Here is a 22,131-nt window from a genome sequence, read left to right as displayed (position 1 = left end):
TTCTATTCAAAGTTTTGGAGCTTATAGAGTTTGAAAGACGCACACCTGAGGAGATGCACACTTGAGGAGCCGAGTCGGAGTGTAACAGAGAATGACAGCGAATTGTATGGTGGGGGCACATGGGGGTGGGTCCAGGAATCTATTAAAGGATTCTTCACCATTGAGAGATAGGGCTAATGATGGAGGTCTGCGCTCTCTGAGTGCTTTTCTAGTTTAAACTAAAATTGACTTTTAAAATGCATGTAGACTTTTAAGTCCAGCTGAAATCACACTATGTGTAATTTTACAAAGTCTGACATCCACACCCAAATAATGCAGTTCAGGGTCAATGTTCTCTTACATTCATAAACCTCAATCTGGCCTTGGTGTGTTGAGCATATGTTAAAAAAGGAGTTAAAACTCTTAAATTTGTGGGATAAAATTAGTTAAAACTCTCAGGTCTTTTGAAACCGGGTGAGGACAGGTTAAAAGGACAGGTTTTGGTGCAACAGTGATTTAATGGTCATCAGACATTTCTTTTTCCCCAGTAAAACTAGAGTAAAATATATTAAAATGTCTTTAGAAGAGCACTAAAATGTCTGTAAAATTGCTTGGCAAAAACAGGCTAAAAAGTCTCTAAAAAGGGGCAAGGAGGCTAAAGCTGTGTTTCCATCAGGGGGTCCAGTTTGATTCAGAACGGTTTGGTACGGTTTGGTACGCTAAAGCTCAAAATAGTTTGCGTTTCCACAGACACCTGGGCCCTCACTTGGTAGGCGGGCTGTAAAGGCGATGAATGTGAGGTCCCATGCAGCGTGAGTCAGCTGGTCCAGCCGCAGAGTTATAGGAAGGATGAGTGACAGAAACCACCAGGGAATAAGCATTAAACAGCTTTAATTCAGCTGAGAGTGTTTTTTAAAAACAAATACATCTTAATGATGTTAACAGCTGTCAGTGCAGCTCCTCAGCTGATGGAATACGTGTACAGAGACGTTTTGTGTTGTAACTGTATGTTAATATGTGAACTGATCTAGTCTATAACAGTTTATACGACAAAATATGAAAGTTTAGAGCTGTTCTGTGAGAATTCGCCACAATAAAAATAAGGTCAAAGTTTAGCTGGTGTTAAAATCAATTTAGATTAAGTCAGAAATCCTGGGTGCCCTGATCTCATTTTAAAATAGGCTGATGCCCGAAGTTTTACAAACAAGTCCAACAACCACAGAGCGATGTTTTCACAGGTTACCTAAAGTAAGAGGTGGATTAATAACTAGTTGAAGTACATATAATCAACTGTTCTAAGGCTTCGTATTCACAAAACTAAAGCATTAGACCAGGCTGACATGAGCCTTCGGGCTCTGCTTTGTGTACTTAAAGTCAGGTCCAGACTGACCTGACTTTAACGTCAGGAAACGTGATTTGTGGCCAGGTATCAATATCCACAGACTAGGAAACAGTTTGGATCTCTGTTGAGTCCAAATATCCCAATTTAGCAGATATTAGTCCATTTTTCTCTCCTTTTTGCCTGCTCCTCACAGCGCAGACTCCCGTGTTTTGCAGCCCTGAGCCGAGAAGTTAAGCAGCTGTGTCATGTCGTCAGTGCAACCCCCTGTTATTGTTTGTGTAGCTCCACCTTTTTGGTACGGATAGGTAAGATTGGTACCCCTACAGAAGGGTGCCGAAAAGTGGGGTGGTATGGGTCGTTTTTTTGGGACCCTTTCCAACTTTTGTTCTATGGAAACGCAATAAAAAGCGTGTCCCGTTCACACCATTCTGAGCCGGACCACTTGGTGAAAACAACCTATATTTAAGCACTATAAAACGTAATGAAGCTGAACCAGTCACTCAAGTGGGGCAGCATAAATGCATAGCAAAGCTAAGGCCACTAGTATGTCTGAGGGACAGCATGCATCACATTTGTATCAAAGTATGCAATACGTTTATAATGTATGAAGCTGTAAAGTTGTCCATGTGTCTCTTAACCACTTGCTAACTTCACATCATGGTCAACCAGAATCACATCTGCTCCACCATCTTGGATTTTGGCTTTTTAACTGGTTACACAGTACCACAACAGCGACCAAATAATAGTAAAACAATAATAAAACATTCAGGTGTTTTAATACTGGATAAGATAGGCCCATTTATAAATTTTATGTTCCATTTTTGCCAGTTTAGTTCTGCTAAATGCTACAAGGACAAACGTTACCCACTGTACATTTACATTTTCCCAACAACTCCTGTCTTTGATCTCTTTAGGGCTTGCATTAAAGAATAGGTGTACAATTACTTTTGCCTGCTCTATCATCTGTTCTCAACCATTTCTCACCTTCACCAGAGCGCTACTCTCTCACAGAAGCTGGAAATAAAAAATCCATTTTGCTTGATACTGTAGAATTTCTTTCACCTTTTTTTCACAGAAAATGTAAATTTACTTCAAATGTTCCCTTTGTTTGCAAGAACAGCTTTCTATTTGATGCCAAAGTCTGAGCAGTGAGTCTCACTGCTGACAGCAAAGCTCATGTCGGCAATGATACCTCCCATAAGTTTGATCGTGTTGATCAGCTACCTTTGATTCCTGGCAGTCTGCAGTGTGTATGTGTGGGTGGTAGAGTGTTTTCATGGGTGGGCGGGTTTGTCCTCTGTGGGGTAAACAGAGATTGGCCTGTTAAAAATCTTATGTACACATGCTGTCCTCCTCTGAGTTTAAAAGAGAGCTCCAGCTGACTGGATCGCACTCTGGTCGGAGACATCATGGCACGAGCTGTGGTGCAATTCGTCCTTTTTGGGCTGCTGTCAGCTTTGGTTACCACACTTGCAGACAAGGTAGGAAACTTGCATACTTTGTAAAAGCTATAAGGAAGCAAAGTCAAGGAACTTAACCTGGTAAATTAAAACACATCTGAAGCTTTGGTGTGACTTTTTGGGAGGATCTGCAGCATTTGTCTGAAGTTTCCCCACACTGAACTTTGTCTCTGTTAAATACTAGCACTAAAATGTTTTTGCAATGTTTATGCAAAAATGCAAGCTTTGAAATGAAGTTGGCTACACTGATGCAGAAGGGAATTCTTGAAAGTTGGTGTTTAACAACACGACCCTTCATGAGTATTAGTGTGTGAATGTGTTTACACAGGGATACTGTTAGGACTATGCCCCCTTTTAGGGACACAAAGCTGGTCCCCATGATGTTAATCATTAAGTTAAGTGTAAGGGATAACAGGACTAAACCGCATGAAATGATCAGATAAAAAATAATCCAGGATGGGGTGTTTTTCTGCGTAAACCAATGACATTCTCTGATGCTACCCACCTTTGTTTTCATCATCATCAGATCTTTGGCCAGTCTGTTGCCAGAGGGATCAACAAAGTCATTTACTAATAATAGTGAAATGGGCTTCTGGTATTTGCACAGGATGACTGGGACATCTACAGCTTTCACATCAACTCAACAGTGAGCAGTCGTTATGCAACCACTGTCATCACAAGCCGTGTGGCCAATCGAATGGACATGTCGAAGGAAGTAGAGTTTCAAGTCCGGATTCCCAAGAATGCCTTCATCAGTAAATTCAGAATGTTGGTAAAAAAATCATGACTCATCAATATTAACAGTTGACATAAATAAATAATGAATCATTTGTACCAACAAAAGGTTGTGATTGTTCCTCAGGTTTATTGATGGGCAGCCATACGATGGAGTTGTAAAAGCTAAGGAAGTCGCTAAGCAGCAGTACACTGATGCTGTGTCCCGAGGTCAGAGTGCAGGGATTGTCAGGTACATGATCAGTAGATGAGATCCTGCCAGGTGATTTCTAGAAAGTTTTTCTGTGTCCTTTGGGATGAGAGAGGAAAAAACAATATATTTTCAGTAGCAATTTTTTTCTGACCTTTCTCAATTTATTTTCTTATTTCAAAAAAGGGGAAAACATGATTTAAAATGATCTGAAGGGCTTGACCTCCGATGAGAGGCCATCAGTATGCATTGTGTCACATAAGGGAGTTTGGGAACCTCTCCTTTAATGCCATTATCATCTTCTCTGTTGAAGCTCTGTTGGAAGGACTCTTGAGGAATTCAAGACTTCAGTAAATGTAGCAGCTCACAAAAAAGTCACCTTTGAACTTACGTATGAGGAACTACTGAAACGCAAATTGGGCAAGTATGAGCTGCAAATCCACGCTCGACCCATGCAGCCTGTAAAAGACTTCAAGGTATGAATATCCTGTTCATTCATTTATTGACTGATTGATGAGCCAGGGACACGCTACTGGAGTGACATCATACCCTTATCTGTTTCAATTCTCATTACTAGGTGGATGTACACATAAATGAGGATGCTGGGATCAATTTCTTGGAGGTGACAGGAGGACTGAGCACCAATGCCATGGCTAATGCCATCACCAAAACACTTGCAGACAAACAGGTACTGATAGAAAGAGTGCAATAGTGTGATATTTGTTCAATTGTTACCATCTTACCCAAACCAAAATGTACTATTCAGCTTTACAAACATAACGGCTCCATGATGGTATTCCATTCATTCTGGCTTACTGCATTATTCTCCAAAGGAGCTGATGAGGGAACGGGGCAATTTCTGACAGATGGCATGGTTGTACAACTATGTTGGCTTGATGCTACCACATAATTTCAATGGCCATTAAGGGGATAACTGGGTTAGCATTTCAATTTCAGTTATCTTAGCTTAAGAAACGACCCATTTTACATAAAAGATAGTCTTTAAAAAGGACGATATTCTCTCATCATAAATAATCAAAAGCAACATTTAGAGCCTCTCACTTGTGTAAATCTGCCATGTTGGTTGTTTCAATTTTCCCCTTGTAATTTTCTCTCTACCAATCAGCTTTCCCCTTCAAAACACACCATTGGCTGTGTGGTCATGTGACAGACTGCCAGGTGTTGCAAAGCATTCAGCCTGCTACAAGCTCAAAAAGATGGAAGTATTCTTTTTTTTATTCCAAGTCATGAGCTCTAAATGGATGCCTCAGGGAGTGTGGACTCCCCTGTAAGCTGTGATCCAGCTGTCGAGGAGACTCTACAGGCAGTGAACAAGCTGAAGGCAGGGATAGTACCAGGTGTTTGCATGATCCAGCCTGAGATCGTCAAGGCGGGTGGTGAATCCGCTCTTCTGTGGTTGCATGCTCTCATCTGCTCCATATGGAGAACAGCCGTAATCCCTACTACTGACAGAGGGGCATTGCTGCTCTGATCTGGGGGGGAAAAGTTGATGTGTAAGAGTGTAACATCTACAGGAGTATTAGACTTCTCTCAGTATCTGAGTGATACTGCTGAACAGGATCCATGATCCACTGCTCCAACACCAATGGGCTGAACAGTCGAGCTTTACACTTAAGAGGTCTACTGTAGTCCACATCCTGGTACTTCAGGTCTTCACTGATTCAAATGTTACAGGATGCTGACTATGCACCACTCTAGAGATCAGAGGGAGATTATGGATGGGTTTATCATGAAAGGCGATCTTCTGTGTGCCGCTATAACCTACCTGGATGGGCCACTGGAAGCTACACTGTCCCAGTCACTTCAGCTCACAGTTGCCCACATGTGCGTGAGGAGTGGGAGAGGAAGTGATACTCTCGTCATCCAGACTTACATCGCTCATCTGCTGCAACATGTTGTCATTTCCTGAGCTGCGCAAATGTTTGCAATATGACAAAATGATTGTCAAGTAATTATATGTGGGATTTTTTGGCCTTAAGAGAGCAAAACTTGCGGGAATCAAATAAACTAAGTAACTTTAAAAACACACATTGAAATTCATGAATATATTACTTGTAATTCATGAACTATATTTCCAATTACAGTTATTGTTCTTATTGCACACACCTTGTGGGAGACATACAAAAATCAGGAATCAAGGAAACAGTTTATTCAATCACACAATAAAAAGTTGACATTACCATCCATTCTTACAAGTCCAAATTTCAATATCTGGTATGACCTCCATTTGCTCGCACCAAATCGGCCACTCTCCGAGTCATAGATGTAATAAGGCCATTGATCTGTCACTGTGGGATCGCCTGCCATTCCTCCTGAAGAGCTGTAATCGCCAACACGTTTTTAGTCAACAATTTATCCCATCCCAAAATTTCACTCACCTACCCAGTTTATACACTTGTGTGCAACTCTCATGAATTGGTCTGTGGTTGAGAAAAGGCACAATCAGTCATGCAGAACAAAGGTATATTGTGTGTCTAAGAAGTTGTTTGAAGCATCTGAGTACATCTCATGACAATTCTAGCAAATTTTACAATGTGCGTTTTTAAAGTTACTTAGTTTATTTTGTGTGTGTGTTTCCTGCAATCCTGCACCAAGATTCAGGCCCTGTGTAAAGTTCAGTTTATTGTTACATTAATTTTTACCATAATGGCCCAGCCCTAGTCTCAGCTACTCTTCAGTCTACTCTAAATGTATACTACTGTCACTGTGCCAAAAGGGTAGGTTGTAGTAATACTAATTGACACTTTTTAATAAACTTAAATTGAAAAAATAAACAATAACGACAGGCAGCATTAGGCCCTTCTCATGGTTTCTTCTCTAAATGTTATATGGGCTAGCGCTCATTATTAACAACTGCTGCTGATTCTGCTGATTCTGCACTCAAAAAAACCAACATGGGTGTATGTTACATGAACGTAAGTCTAACATGTAGCTTCTACTATATAAAATCAAGTTGTATGGTTGAACACATTCAAATCATGTAGTTTTAACATAACATGCAACAACTTCAAACTTACTAGACTAATTTATGTTAACACAACCTAATTCCAATGAGTTCAAATTGCTAATCACCTCTGGTTACAACTCCAGACCAGTAGGTGGCAGTAATGAGCATATTCTTAAGTAGGAGTACCCCTCTCTATTTTATATCAGTCGAAGGCCATGGTAAAAGGTGTGCCCCCGCCCCTCCCTGGCAAAGCCAACTCAACTCGTAATCATATTGTGCCGATCCAGGAAGCAGTCTCCTGGAGCAGGGACTTCTGGGATTGTTTTGTGCAAAAGAATTTGCTCTTCTACTGTTCTATAATGTTCGTGTTTGATTGCAAAGTTATAATTATGCATGTTTTGTTTATTGGTCCATGTTTTTAGGGGAAAATGTTTTCCCAAGTATGATACTATGAGGGAGGGGGTTAATGCTGCAGACTACACTGTCTGTATGTGTCTATATTTGTGTTGTAACTTAAAAATTCATTACTCTTGTTTATTGCACGAGGGCTTGTTAAACTCTGTCAGCTTGTGTTGAGCTGTTCCTCTACACAGCTCACCACAATATTAAACATTTTTAAAAGGTCCAAGATAATCATGTCTGTTACAATTGCCCTTAACAATAACAATATTAATACCTGGAATCTATATTGCACCTTTTAAGAAACCCAAGGACGCTTTATAAGAACAAATCTGGTTGGCCTGAACCATGGTAATTAAGTAAGAGGAACACAAATACATCATGTTGACCCAACAATATTGCATTTAGGTCACTCAACAAAATTGTTTCTGGCTAATTTAATGCATTTTACTTGGGTGGAACCACTTTCCATGATTTTATTACGTTCACTGAACAAGTTATTTTTTTGAGTGTGGCCCATATCTTTCTATGTCATCTCAACTGATGTATGCTACTGTATGTCTATGAGAATTTTAATACAACTTTAAATAGTTGCCAAACTGTATTTAGACAAAGCATAAGACTGAGCATGCTGTCAAAGGAACTCCTTTGGACAAAAGCAAAACTTTAACTTCCCTGTTTCCAGGCGTGGCTGTATTTCTACCCAACAGAGGATCAACAGAAATCATGTGACACCTGTGGAGAGCAAGGTATGAATGGAGATCTGGTCATTGTTTATGACGTCAACAGGGACACCTCATTTGGAGACATCAAGGTAAATCTGACCTTTACTAACTCTATTAGTAACATTAGCATAGCAGTTTTTGAATATAACATAATTTTCTAACCACTCAACATCTGCTCTTACTTCTAGTAGAAATCATCGGGGTACTTTGTTCATCACTTTGCTCCATCTAATCTTGCCCGGATACCAAAAAATGTGATCTTTGTCATTGATCAAAGTGGCTCAATGCACGGGAGGAAAATACAGCAGGTACAGTTTTATGAGAGTCTGAGTTTGTGACAAAATGCAACAGCAGAAGTGAATGCATTTTAATTTCACTTTGAGGCATTTAATTTCTATGACTGAAGATTAAGTGATAAACATCAACTAAGTTTTATATAACGTCATGTTTGATAATCAAACATCCTTATTTGTGAATAATGTTTTTCACCAGACCCAAATCGCACTGATTCATATCTTGAACGACCTGGCAGAAGATGACTTCTTTGGTCTGATCACTTTTGATGACAGTATTTTTCACTGGAAACGAGAACTTGTCCAGGCTAATGAACAAAATGTGGCTAGTGCCAAAACTTTTGCACAGAACATTCAATCCAGAGGAGGTGAGTCTTTTTTTTCACTTTGTATTTAGAGATACACTTTTGACAGGAAGATACTACTATATTTATTTTTCATATTTCCAGCCACTGACATTAACCGGGCCGTTTTAGAAGGAACATCTATGCTAAACAGACATCCCAGAGAAGGCTCAGCATCTATCCTCATACTGCTCACAGATGGAGACCCAACCTCAGGTAACAATAACATCTATGCACTTTGAGGCTGCACAATAAATAAATCTGAACTTTATCATTGTTGATACAAGCACACACAGTAAGCACGTCCCGGAGGGTTGAGGTGTCGTCGATCTGTTCTCAACTGTTTGGCTCAACTTGAGGCAGTCTTCCAGGTCAGCGCCTGGAATTTGATTTTTCTTCAGAAGGATTCTTACATTTCTGTGATGTCAGGGGAGCTGGCCTGGCTTGGGATTGCTTTTGCTGCCTTGTCTGAGATGAGGACCCCCTGGCATTGGCTAGACTAGTGTGGATAGAGAGACCTACAAGAGGTCTGGCTGTGTTGATTAATGCCACCCCGAGGGGGTGTCAGTGGCAATTGTGAGTCAACTGGCCCCCTTTATATTAGAGGTTAAGTCCATCAGTCAGTGTTTTCTGCATGCCAGACTGACCCATTCATTAGGATCAGTCTTGTTCATTGCAGTCTATGCTCCAATAGTGAGTGAACTCTCTGCAAAGGAAGTGTTATACACCAGACTCAACTTGGTGGTAGATTTGGTCCCAGGGGCTGAAACCTTGAGGATCGCTAGGTTGTGGTTCAAGTGACCTGATTCATGGTGCTGGACTTGGTTTTCCAATGATGGCATCACGAAGAAGGAGCCTGACCATGTACTTGTAGGTGGATGCTGGAGGCTGTTTAGGGACTGCACAGTTCTTTAGTAGTGACCATTGGCATCTGGTCACGACCCTGGAATTTCAGCTGAGGTTCCCCAGGATGGCTGACTCTGATCAAATCTGACTGGATGTTGGTCACCTTGGGGAGCCAGGTGTTGCACAGGCATATGTTGCACACTCTCATCTGCTCCTTATGGAGAACAGGTATCATCCCTTCCGACTGGAAGAGTGGCATTACTGTTCCTACCTGGAAGGGAAAGGGAGATGTGTGAGAGTGAAACAATTACATGGGTATTACATTACACTCAGTGCAAGTGCTGATCACTTATCTGGACTTACTGATGATGCTGGGATTCTTGTGGGGGATCTTAACTTGCTGAGTGAGGAGCCTGAATGGTTGGGAATGCATGTCTCCCGGTCCAAAACAAAGATACAGGCATTTGGGGATGCCTTGGATGCTGCCATCAAATAATTGTCTGTCATTTGTGAGAACATTTCCACCGTAGAGCAGTTCACCTACCTTCACTGACTGGGAGGCAGACTTGAACTTGTGCTTAGAGTGACTGAGCAAGACAGTGTGGCGTTCCCAGTTTCTGAGCACGTGGAGGAAACTCAGAGTATTTCAGTCCCTGGTGTCTCTGGTTTTTACTTTACTCTTCTGTGTCCTGGTTGTTGAATGATGGCCAGAATCACTGAATGGACTCCTTCATGACAACTTGTCTTCGACCCATCTATCGGTATCACTGGCAAGACTGTGGGTCTAATAATGACATATTCAGAAGACCAGGGAGGGGAAGGATCAGCTGGGCCTAATCCTGCTCATCCACTGCGTAATGAGTGCAGAGGACCCAGTGTGCTGGACCAGACACCAGGGGGGAATGCATACATCATGGAGGGAGGATACCTGGAGAGATGGAACATGGGCCTGGTGTAGGCCTGAAGGATGGCCACAAGGAGGCTAGAGCAGTTCAGGACCAGGGTTGATGTGGCGAAGTGCTGAATCAGCATATGCTCCCACACCTCACCTGGCATCAATCAAGTCCAATTTTCCAAACTTACCCTAAATTCACAACAGATTAGTTGTTTGGTTTTACTGTTAATGGGATTTTTAGTAACTTTGCAAAGCAGAAAGCTCCAATCTGAAGGGACTGTATCTTGTCCAAGAATTGACTTGACCAGTCAGCATCATTTGACAAGAATGAGACAGTATCTACTAGCAAGGTTTAGCTGTTCTGGAGGCTGGTAGCAATGGCTGCCATCAGTGTAGCAATTAGCTTGGATGTAGCTATAGTACAGTGGTAGTTTTATTGGAACTGGACCACATTTTTTATTATAAGAAGAGCACAGAACTACACAGAGAGTTTTACATGGAGGAAAAGATGTTTTTGCTTGTCTCCCATCTAACCTATTGCAGTTATTCAATATGGCTTACAATGGCTGCTAGTGGAGCAGATGTAGATGCAGTATAACAGCAATTTTATCAGGTCTGGGCAGCATTTCTTTATTGAAAGAGTACCAAAGAACCACATCGAGAGCTTTTCTTGGTAAGGAAGATGTTTTTGCACTTGTCCTGACCGGCCTCAACCTTAGTTTTATCTGCCAACAAGCTCCACTGTTAATAAACTATGACAGCACCTACCAGCCGAGCTCATGTTACTGAAGGAGCAACACATGCATCGTACCTCATTCTGTGTTGTCGCTCTGATTGGCTTGTATTGTACAGTATGTGACAGACAGGATCTTCCTCCAATCACCTTTCAAGAGTTTTTCTTAAAGTCCCTCCCTTCCCAAACACTTTGTATGGGTGGCTGTGAAATATATATTCCAATGAATGCATACGTGAATCAGTCTATCTGGCATATCAGGTTAGAACTTTAGTTCATTTTCAATCTTTGATTAAACTTGACCTTGGTCTTCTGTCTGCAGGTGTGACAAATCTGGAAGCAATTCAGTCAAATGTAAGAGAGGCCATCAACGGTAAATTCCCTCTCTACTGTCTCGGTTTCGGCTTTGATGTCAACTTTGAGTTCCTTGAAAAGATGTCACTGCAGAACAACGGTGTGGCACGGAGGATTTATGAAGACTCTGATGCTGATTTACAGCTGAAGGTACTTCCAATCACTACTGTAACTCTACCACAAATACTGATAAAATGCTGTAGTCACTGTGGAAAAACTAAACATTCATGTTGAGCCCAAACTGGATTTCAACAGGGTTTCTATGAAGAGGTGGCCACTCCTTTGCTGACAGATGTGACGATGATTTATGAGGGTGGGGTTAATGTGACCCAGACTAACTTCAGTCAGTATTATAATGGCTCTGAGATTGTTGTGGCGGGTCAAATCACTGACAACAACATTGAAACCTTCACTCCACAAGTTATTGCCATTTCAGTAAGTACTTACCCCCCTCCAACCAGCTGTTAAATTCTTAGAGCTATATAAAAGTTTCAGAAACACTCACATCTGAATTCCTTTGGACAATGACAGAGGAACACAAGGATGGTGTTTACGGAAACAAATCCTTCAGTGGAGTTGACTGGGACAGCGTCTGACAGTAACATCCAGAGGGTCTGGGCCTACCTCACAGTCAAACAGCTTCTCGAGAAAGAGTGAGTGTGATGTCAAACACCTTTCCTCATTATATATATATATTGCCAAAAGTATTCACTCACCCATCCAAATAATTGAAATCAGGTGTTCCAATCTCTTCCATTGCCACAGGTGTATAAAATCAAGCATCTAGGCATGCAGACTGTTTCTACAAACATTTGTGACAGAATGGGTCACTCTCAGGAGCTCAGTGAATTCCAGTGTGGTACTGTGATAGGATGCCACCTGCGCAACGAGTCCAGTCTTGAAATTTCCTCACTCCTAAATATTCCACAGTCAACTGTCAGTGGTATTACAACAAAGTGGAAGCGATTGGGAACGACAGCAACTCAGCCATGAAGTGGTAGGCCACGTAAAATGACAGAGCAGGGTCAGCGGATGCTGAGGCTCATAGTGTGCAGAGGTCGCCAACTTTCTGCAGAGTCACTCGCTACAGACCTCCAAACTAGGGGTGGGTAAAAATATAGTTTAATTGATGCATTGCAATTTTTCTCCCGAATTCAATATCGATTCAGCAAATCCTCTGAATCGATTCTCCTCCTGGCCAGTGGGGGTCACTGTGCGTGTGATTCCCGTTGTATGGACAGAGGCTGTACTCGACCAAACAACAACCAACCATAACCATGTTATGTGAGGTTTATCACAATTTTCAAGAGGAAAGAAATATTATTAAGTTTTACATGCATTTTCCTTTTTCAGTGTTTATACAAAACTGGCAAGATTTTTACTTTTGTCCTCCTTATGCACAAATAAGTTATTATTGTGCAAATTTTTATTTTCAGATGTTTTATTGCTAAAAAAACGTGAGGTGACCTACCACATATGTTCACATGGGCATGAAAATAATTATTAAAAATTGTCAACAGGTCATTTGTGTATTTCTACTTCTTACTGAATCAACATCAAAGCATTTAAATCAATATCGTATCGATATCGAATTGAATCACAACCTAAAGAATCGAATTGAATTGTGAGGTTCTTAGCAATACCCAGCCCTACTCCAAACTTCATGTGTCCTTCAGATTAGCTCAAGAACAGTGTGCAGAGAGCTTCATGGAATGGGTTTCCATGGCCGAGCAGCTGCAGCCAAGCCATACATCAGTAAGTGCAATGCAAAGCGTTGGACGGAGTGGTGTAAAGCACACTGCCATTGGACTCTGGAGCAGTGGAGACGCGTTCAAGGAGAACGGTACTTGTCTGACTGCATTGTGCCTAGTGTGAAGTTTGGTGGAGGGGAGATTATGGTGTGGGGTTATTGGCCCCTTAGTTCCAGTGAAAGGAACTCTGAATGCTTCAGCATATCAAGAGATTTTGGACAATTCCGTGTTCCCAACTTTGTGGGAACAGTTTGGGGATGGCCCCTTCCTGTTCCAACATGACTGTGCACCAGTGCATAAAGCAAGGTCCATAAAGACATGGGTCTTGACTGGCCTGCACAGAGTCCTGACCTCAATCCAATAGAACACCTTTGGGATGAATTAGAGCGGGGACTGGGAGCCAGGTCTTCTTGTCCAACATCAGTGTGTGACCTCACAAATGCGCTTCTGGAAGAATTGTCAAAAAATCCCATAAACACACACTCCTAAACCTTGTGGGAAGCCTTCCTAGAATAGCTGAAGCTGTTATAGCTGCAAAGGGTGGACCGATGTCATATTAAACCCTATGAATTAAGAATGGGATGTCACTTAAATTCACATGCCAGTCAGGGCAGGTGAGCAAATACTTTTGGCAATATAGTGTATATATTATTTACCAGTTATGTATTAAAGAGCTTAAACCTTTACATTTTGATTTGATTAATTTATGATAAACTTTGTTGTCAGTAACACAGTAATAGTGAAAAATGACACGTGACCACTAAACTTGTCACCAGTGGCAGATTGACTTTTCCAGAATTTACAATGTAATATAGACGTAAAAGTGGGCCTTCCATAATACTCATAACGTCACCGCCAAAGTAGGTTTCTGATGTTTGATGGCAAATATGACTGTTCTTGTTTTATCAGCTACATCCAGCAGGCTTATTACACACCTTTAACAGTAACTGGTGTTCTGTCCAGATGTGCTGCCTAGCTGAAAAATGCTACCATAGCACTGCTGTAGCAGAGGCTGTACTTATCTCCTATCAAATAATACTACCAGCACAGAATGCATTTAAACTAATTCACCACTTGCTTAACAAAACCACCACCCATTACAGCTGCAATGTAACAAAACAGGAAGCAAGTTTGATACTCTTTCACAAAACTTTTTAGACTTTAGAGGAAGTCAGTCTGCACAGGTGGGTAACCCCCTCCAATAAAACTCAGAGTACTGCACAGAGCTGCATGGTAGCATTTTTGACATGGAACACCAGCACAACAGCAGCTTACATGCAAGAACTTTATATACCAAAGCCAAACCCAGAACAAAACAGGGTTCTGTATTTTCCCCTGAGGGTAGCTTTCATTAAAATAAAAAATGTGTTTGTTTTTTTGTAAAATGATGCCAGTACCTGGATACCTTAACTGTCTTTCTTCTTATTTTTTTTCTCTGTTTATCATACCATACACACAACTTGTACCTCAGACTGCGGCTCTCTGGTCCTGAGAAAGAGAACGCTAAGCAAGAGGCTTTGGAGCTGTCACTAAAGTACAGCTTTGTGACTCCACTGACATCCATGGTGGTCACCAAGCCTCCAGGGGAGAGTGCAGATGTGCTTCATAAGCCCAAGGAAGGTGAAACCACACAGGACACACGCACCTACTCGCAGGTTCCCATGCCCGGGCCAGCAGGTCCTAGAAGTGCCGGATTTGTAGGAGGTTTTGGAAGTCCAATGGTTTTTCGTGAGTAACACAAATATGAGCAAAACATCAAACACAATAGAAAAAGAGTGTTCAAAACATTTTTTTCAGGATTTCGCTCTTATTGGGCGGAGCAGATTGGAAATGTTATATGATTTTAAGTGATGTAGTAACACAGAGGGAAAGCAGTTACTGAAATGTATTAATATAATTCCAGTGATAGTGAGCAAGTCAATGTGAAAATCAGAAAGCTAATTAATCAATATCAACTAAAAAGATCCATTCAATCTTTTTTATTCTTAATTCCCAGTTGCAAGTGAAAACTTCTAGTGCTGTGAGTTGAATAAAAATCTAGGTTTCTTATTTATTAGATAATGTTCACTAAATTCACTTAAACCTTTTCATTACATTCTGTTTTTATTGACATTTTACACAGCACCCACACTTTTTTGAAAATGGGGTTTTGGAAAAAAAAAATAGGATAAGTGCACAAAACATGGCGTCATGATCTTGAATTAATACTCAGTTTTGGGAGACATGTGACACCTTTACTTGATATTATGATATTTAAGTGTTTTTTTTTTATGAATGATAAATTGAGACAGGATGTACATCAAAGAAGACTTCCACAACCTTTATAAATGACTTTGAGTACTCATGTAGTGTTCAACCATTCTGTGATATGAGAAATGTCTGCAGTTACTTGAATGTGTAATGTTGTCAGATATAGCTTTAAAAAATATTTGTTAAAGAGAAAATTTTACATACATGACAACGAATATTCTTTTGCAGATACTCCTGCAGCCTATGATGATAACTATGATTATAACCATTTTGGTAAGTTTTTTTTTTAAACTTTTCCAGCTATAACCATTTTCTATCATTGAATTGATGATAAAAAGAGTTGTTATAAACCACGACTGATCAGTTCACACAACCTTAAAAGGTTTGGGTTTCCTGAGTGGATTATTCATGTAAAATTTCCTATCAACAACCAATGACTAGAAATTTTCATACATACAAATGGAAAGGCAACAATTTATGTTTATGTGATCCAAATAACTAAATGAACAAGTTAAACAAGTGAGAGGATTTCAACATCGCTCTCTGGTTGAAAGAAAGTTAAATTAATGCCTAAATGTCCTCCTTTCAACCAGTTTCTAAACCGCTTGGTTACAGCGGTTGCACCAGAAAACATTATTAGTTTGATACAGTTCTATAATTGTTTATGTCAGTGTTTAAAAGGAGTTACAAACTTGTAAAAGTTGTAAGGACATTACAAATATTTGTCATCACTTGGTGAAGTTAATTTAAAACCTATAAAACCTCAACTCACTTTGTTTTCATGCAAATATGAGAGGTCAGTGAAAACTTTTATTGTTGACCTGAGGTAACTTGAGGAACCCCTTTCACTATTTTTTGTTCAATACATGGAGTAATTCAGTTCAATTCAGTTACAAAGGTTGTAAAATATTTTATTTCATGTTGTAGTATTGAGGTAAATGCTCAATACTCATTTATTCCTCTAAGCTGTAATGTTATTTAGGCCGTTGTTAACCTTGCAACAATTCAAATGTGCTGCACAATTTTGTCACAGGGTGTCATCAGTGAGCAAAGTTTCAACTATGACAGAAGTGAGTAGAAGAAGACTCTGTTGTTGTTAGCAGTCTTATGTTAGCAACAAGGAGAGAAACTGTAGCACTGTATCAGCAGCCAGAGGAAGTATTGAAGGCAAGTTACAGAGATTTAGTTGTCTTGTTTAGTTTAAAATAAAGAAGAAAAGACTGGAGAAACTTCTGTGCACACATGTCTTGGCTGCAACACTAAAGTCATCATTGCAGCACTTTTGGGCCTGCATGAAGGTGAAGTTATGAAGCTCTGGTTACACCAGAAGAATGAACCCTAGATGCTAACATTGATTTAACTGATTGGAAGTATTTAAATAAATCTGGAGGAAAGTCATTAGCTTGTGGGGATGTGTGGTGGACTTTAATTTGGTTTAGCTTTTAATCTAGCTGCACATAATAAATTTAGTGGAGCTAGGTCCAACATGTTGACAGCACTGGGCATCATTACTGAGATGTTCTTGCCAGTGATAATAAAGGGAGAACAAATATTTGAGATAAATGAGCAGTTATATCCTGATAGTGTTGTCTCTAAAATGTTGTTAAAGTGAGAACATGATACTTGATTTATTTGATTTTTCATGTGAATGTCAAAGAAGAGTGTTTAATGCCTCTGCCCAAAAGAAAAAAAAAAAAAAATTCTGATGACAACCATTTTGAGAGTTTTCTTTGAATGTGTGACTCTGTATGTTCCTCAGCGGCTCCTCTCTCTCCCAATTTACATCATATGCGCCCTGCAAGTCCTCCTGTCAGATTTGCACCTCCTCTTCCAGCCCGCCCTCCACCTCCTGTTCCAAATCCAGTTGTTCATGTCACCCAGTTTTTACGTAAAACTGAGAACCAGGCTCTCCCACTGTGTTATAATGTCAATGGAAACATCAATCTTCAACTTCTTTACCATCCTAACGGAGGTCAGTAATGTTTCTTCATGTGCCATCATTAATCCTAAAAAAAAAACCAGCCTCATCAGTGGAACTTTGATATTTCACCCTTTCTTCTTCTCCTCTTCTCGTCATTTACTTTTTGTCAGTCATAAATCATTGAACACTGTGTGTCTTTATCTTGTACGTTATTACAAATCAAACAGGTTTATATTGAGCCTTTAATAAAATGTCTTTATCATACTGTACAGTTTATGCATTTAAACAAAAATTAATGCAGTGGATCCCAATGTATAATCAGGAGTTCTTGTTGTTTTGTTAATGCAGTTTAAATCACAGAGAAATTGAATATAATACAGTATTAGTCTTGTCACTGATGGACTTGTTTGTTCTTGTATGTCATATAGAGACATCAGTGTTATTTTGGATCTGATCCACAACCAGTTAAAACTCCTCAGTGTAGCTTTAAGGAAAGTATCTGTTTCTCCAACACTTTCTTTTGCTCTAGGGCTGTTAGTGAACGGTGAGCTTGATGCATCACTGGGAGGATTCAGAAGGATTGCCATCCACACAACTACTGCAAAGTTTGAGCTTGAAGGCCTGAGAATTGTTGTACAAGACCCGCAGGGCAGAGCTATCTATCTTCAGGAGGATGAAGTCATTACTCGTGATAGGTGATTTTGCATTGTTATCTCAGGAATGGTCTGAGTTTATATGAGGACTTAAGTCCTGGATTTGTGTATCCTTATGCTTCCCAAAGAGTTGAATTCTATTTGTATGAAATCTCTCTATGGCTGGTAAGAGGTTGGTAATGTAAGTTAAAAATGGCAGCATAAGATAACCTGTCTTTGGGTGGTCCCAGAATGCACATGTGCCCTGGGGTCGTGACCTGCATGAACTCAGAAATGCACTTTAAAAAGTTTTTCTCCATTGTTATGAGAAATTCAAGAGATAGGAAACACAACCGATGGCCACCACCATGACAAGACATATCCCTTTACATTTGTAAAAATTAAGAATTTCTCTTTCTTTGAAAACTCTAGGAAATACTGTAGATAATGTAAGACCTAAGCTAAAAAATATACAGCATATGAACAGATGGTATGCACTGATGTCACTTTCAGAGAGCAACACCACTGCTCAGTCAGGCTCAAAATGGTCTGAAATACATCCGTCTGCTCACTCTGCCTGTGATGTCACATCGTACCCTATCTAGTCATTTTTAAAATTGATATTGACATTTGAGTGCAAATATTCTACATATTGTGTCTTTAACATCTTCATACAAAGACAGAGTGAAAAATATAACATATGAAGAACAATATTTAACATTCTCATGACTGCATTTGCTTTTTCAGTGTAAAAATATGTAAATAAACCCTTTCTTATTTACGTCAACTGAAATGCTTTTAAATGTAAATGCTCTGTCATAACCTTAGATTCTAAGTACAAATATGGTATGTTTATCTATTTACTCATGACATTGCCTCTCTGGTGTCTACAGAGTTGCCTGTGGTCACATTCAGCTGGCTCCCTTAAAACAGTGGACTAAAAATGTCATATGTCTTTGAAGTCCCTGCAAAGTTATAACAAAATAATCTGTATTTTAGGTTTGTTTAATGACAGGTCACTGTGTTATGAACCACCATGCCAAAATTTCAGTCATGAAAAACATTTCAAAGTTTATAAAAGTAAGCTTGAAAATCGTGAAAAAGGCAGTAATGTCTGCATTAGGATGGTGTGGAAGTGTCAATCTAATGAGCAGAAGCCACACCCACTCATGAAAAATGGGATCCTTTCAAAAAAAAAAAAAAAAAAAAAATGCTGCAACCCAAATGGAGAAATCATCTGTCTGCTCAGTCTAGAGTTATCACAGATTAGTGTTAAAAAGTCTGTTCATTTTCTCATTCTGTATTTAACTCATCAGGTATTCCTAATATCTCATTTTCTGAGTTATGCCCCTCTCATTTATGAGATATTTGTTGTTAAGCTGCTGCCTAAAACAGTCAACTTCCTGATGTTGCTCTTGAAAATTAAAGTCTTAACAGATGATTAGCATTGGGGGCTTTTATTTTGATAGAATTGACAGGAACAGACCATGTCTATCATCAAGTACTCAACTACACATTAGCATTGCTACGCCAACAGACGTGTGGAATAAAGCCACTTCTGCTGGAAGAGAGACAGTCACAGTCTGCTTCTTTAAATCGTCCTGGACTAAAGTCAAGTGAAATAATGGATTAAAACACACCTTCAGCAGGTAAGATGTTTGTTCCTGCTGCATCTGGTTCAAGTAAAAAATAGACGAGAAACTCCAGCAATAGACGTTCTGGTGAACTCTGATCAGCTGCTAACTGGCTATGTGCCAGAGGGAGACAGAAGTTGGGGATTCAGTTTACTGTTTTCTGGCACAAATATCTCAAATAGGATACTTTCAATGGCCCACAGTCACCATGCGGATTTTGGGGAAATTTACCTTGCAATGAAAAAAAACAAAAAAAACATAGCATGTAAATGACTGAGCTTTCAATGAAGACAGTGCCCTGCCCAAATTAAACCAAGACAGGAAAGGAAAAACTTTCTGACAGTCTAAATCCAGAATTCAGTCACATGTAGATCTCAGTGTTCTCACGTTTACAGCAACCTTATTCCAACATCTCTAGTGTGTTAACACAAATGTTTGGATTTCACTTTACAGAAACTTAAAGCATGGAAAAAAATCAAAATAAAAAAGTCTTTTCAGAATTAAAGACTTACCAAGATTCAGCTGATCATGCTGCAGAAACAAAAGCATGACCTCAACTTTTAGAGGCAGCCTTTAGTGAACACACAGGGAACCGCAGGTTTGTTTTGGGTTTTTTTGTATTCCCTGTTGGTGTCATTTTTGATCATGAGTTTGCTGCTTGATTTACTTTTTGCCTTTCTTGGCCTCTGTGAGACTTCTCCTTCACCTTGAGGGTCCCGGAGGTGCACTGGGGGGGACAACGTGTTCCCCTCTTTGTACCATCTTCACATCAAACTGTGAACTGATAGATGGGCTCACATAATACCAGCTTGTTGGGGTATCAGTATGAGTGTTCCACGGCAGTTTCATTACACCAGTACTGCAGAAATACTGTAAAACACCTTATGATTTCAGAATACTCCAATTTAATGTAAATTAGTATTTGCTGCTGACACGGAGACTAAAGTGTCTTTTAATAAATGTAAGAGAATATGCTTTCTTTTCTAGTGTGACAGTGATCAGACGGCCCAAAGAAATAGATTTTGTAAGCGGAGACACACGGATCGTCCTCTTGATTCATGAGAAAAGCGGTCTTCGTTTCCTCTGGCCTGTTGTCAGACAACAGCCGACAGACGGAAACCTCACAGGGATGTTAGGTGGGTGGATTTGTTTGCCTGAGTTGATATCAGCGATACGAAATAATCAACAAATGTTTTCACGCTTGTTATTGAGGGAGATATTATTCACTAAATACAAATATGTTGTGGCAAGTCTCTTAAAATGCAGTCTTTTCTCTTTTTTTATTGAATTTGTCCCTCTCTGTGTTCAGCCCTTGGTTCAGCAGTTTATGAGGTGATGCAGGAAAACCCTCCCTTTGCAAATCTTAAAATCCAAAACATCGAGATGCAGGCTGCCAGGTTTGTTTCATTCTGTATTACGATGAAATAATCATGTTTAAAAGTGCTTCAATCTTTCAAGCTCTAAGCTGTTCTAACCATTTTGTCTTGCATGGGCTTACTGTCTTAAAAAGCTCTTTAACATCAACCCTGTGGTGCACAGCCAAGCTCTGATAGACAAATACAAGATCTTTTATGTTATCTTTGCAGATCCATTGCTGCTGACTACAGTATCCCCTCTGCTCCAATGCTGAACTGCTGGCTCGTCACCTCTGAGTTCGCCCTACAGCGGTCCATGGATGGGTTCATTGTTGCACAAATTTAACTTGGAAAAGGGATGAATCATTGAAAAGTTCATGTAAAAACACACTGGACAGTGACTCGACATGTAACAATACTTTCAAAAATAAAACTTGTCCCAGATTTTTTGTTCCCTCTAATGAACTGAATGAATAAATAATAACCTGAAGGGTTTCCAAAAACTCATAAACCAGATGATTGAGTGTAGTGTATAGGTATTAACTCAGTTCAGTGGTGTACAGCATTTCTTCTGTGTCAAAAGTGGCATTGCTGCACAGTGTTTGTCCATGGCATAGAGTTTGAGTGCTGTTGCGATGTTCTCAGCTTGTAACAAGCTGGTTAATCAAGTCCGTCATATATGAAAATCAGCCGTCTATGCTGTGGTCTTGGCTGCTGGAGCTCCCCGTCATCAGAAACACTTGTCTCAGGAGAGGGGGCAGCATCCTCCACAGGTAGATCCTCAATGTAGCTGTCATGTTGATTTGTCAGTCCTTGGGCTTCCTCAAACTCAGGTACTATGTTTTCCTCATTGGGCTGGTTACTTGTAGGCTCTGGTGGTGAGATGGTGAGCACAGGGTTTACAGTCTCAGGTGAGCTCGGTATGACATCTCAAACAGGATAGGTTAAAACTGTTATCACAGATGACAAAACACCAAACATTTAAAAGATTACAAAACTGATACCTTGTGCACTTTCTGTCTGGTTGCTATTGCATTGAGTTCTCCCTCAATTAGTTGACTCTCTGACTACTTGTTGATTTTTTTATAACCTGTCCGATGAGGTGATTAGAAAACCCATTTTCAAAATAAAAGTCCACACAAAATATAGAAAGAAATGGAAACATCAACCCTAAACATTCAGTCATAAAAGTATACAACTATTAAAACATAAAAGGAGCAGGAGATTTCTGCTGGGAGAAGAGTTTATTCAAGAGAGGAGCTTCTTTCGTTGAGACAGAACAAATCTGGACAACAACATCCAATTCCAGTGGACATCTTGAGGTG

General features: G+C 40.0%; 1 protein-coding gene across 2 annotated transcripts; it reads left to right on the top strand.

The window, feature by feature from the left end:
* Positions 1-2,688: 2,688 nt before the first annotated feature.
* Positions 2,689-21,250, top strand: LOC121506903 (inter-alpha-trypsin inhibitor heavy chain H3-like). 2 transcript variants are annotated; one of them, XM_041782928.1, is made up of 19 exons: positions 2,689-2,802; positions 3,389-3,549; positions 3,644-3,748; positions 4,020-4,182; positions 4,284-4,394; positions 7,759-7,887; positions 7,990-8,106; positions 8,291-8,459; positions 8,541-8,651; positions 11,232-11,413; positions 11,519-11,698; positions 11,795-11,916; positions 14,486-14,742; positions 15,493-15,537; positions 17,024-17,236; positions 17,715-17,880; positions 20,439-20,587; positions 20,761-20,848; positions 21,038-21,250. In XM_041782928.1, the coding sequence occupies exons 1-19, from the start codon at positions 2,731-2,733 to the stop codon at positions 21,150-21,152; spliced, it is 2,655 nt and encodes an 884-aa protein (XP_041638862.1). In that variant the 5' UTR covers positions 2,689-2,730; the 3' UTR covers positions 21,153-21,250. The 2 variants fall into 2 exon arrangements, with proteins under 2 accessions (XP_041638862.1, XP_041638863.1); XM_041782929.1 differs by having other exon boundaries at positions 2,723-2,802; positions 3,308-3,549.
* Positions 21,251-22,131: the final 881 nt, after the last annotated feature.

The sequence above is a fragment of the Cheilinus undulatus genome, linkage group 3 (genome assembly GCF_018320785.1).
Source record: "Cheilinus undulatus linkage group 3, ASM1832078v1, whole genome shotgun sequence".
Lineage (NCBI taxonomy): Eukaryota > Metazoa > Chordata > Actinopteri > Labriformes > Labridae > Cheilinus > Cheilinus undulatus.
The sequence above is the reverse complement of the archived record's forward strand: the minus strand, read 5'-3'. Positions and strand labels throughout refer to the sequence as shown.

What these genes read in the sequence shown, in the direction of transcription:
- LOC121506903 (XM_041782928.1), top strand. Translation starts at nt 2,731, where the DNA reads ATGGCACGAGCTGTGGTGCAATTCGTCCTTTTTGGGCTGCTGTCAGCT. An exon ending in TTACCACACTTGCAGACAAG is followed by an intron (nt 2,803 to 3,388) that starts GTAGGAAACTTG and finishes GTATTTGCACAG; the next exon opens with GATGACTGGGACATCTACAG. An exon ending in AGATGGAGACCCAACCTCAG is followed by an intron (nt 8,652 to 11,231) that starts GTAACAATAACA and finishes TTCTGTCTGCAG; the next exon opens with GTGTGACAAATCTGGAAGCA.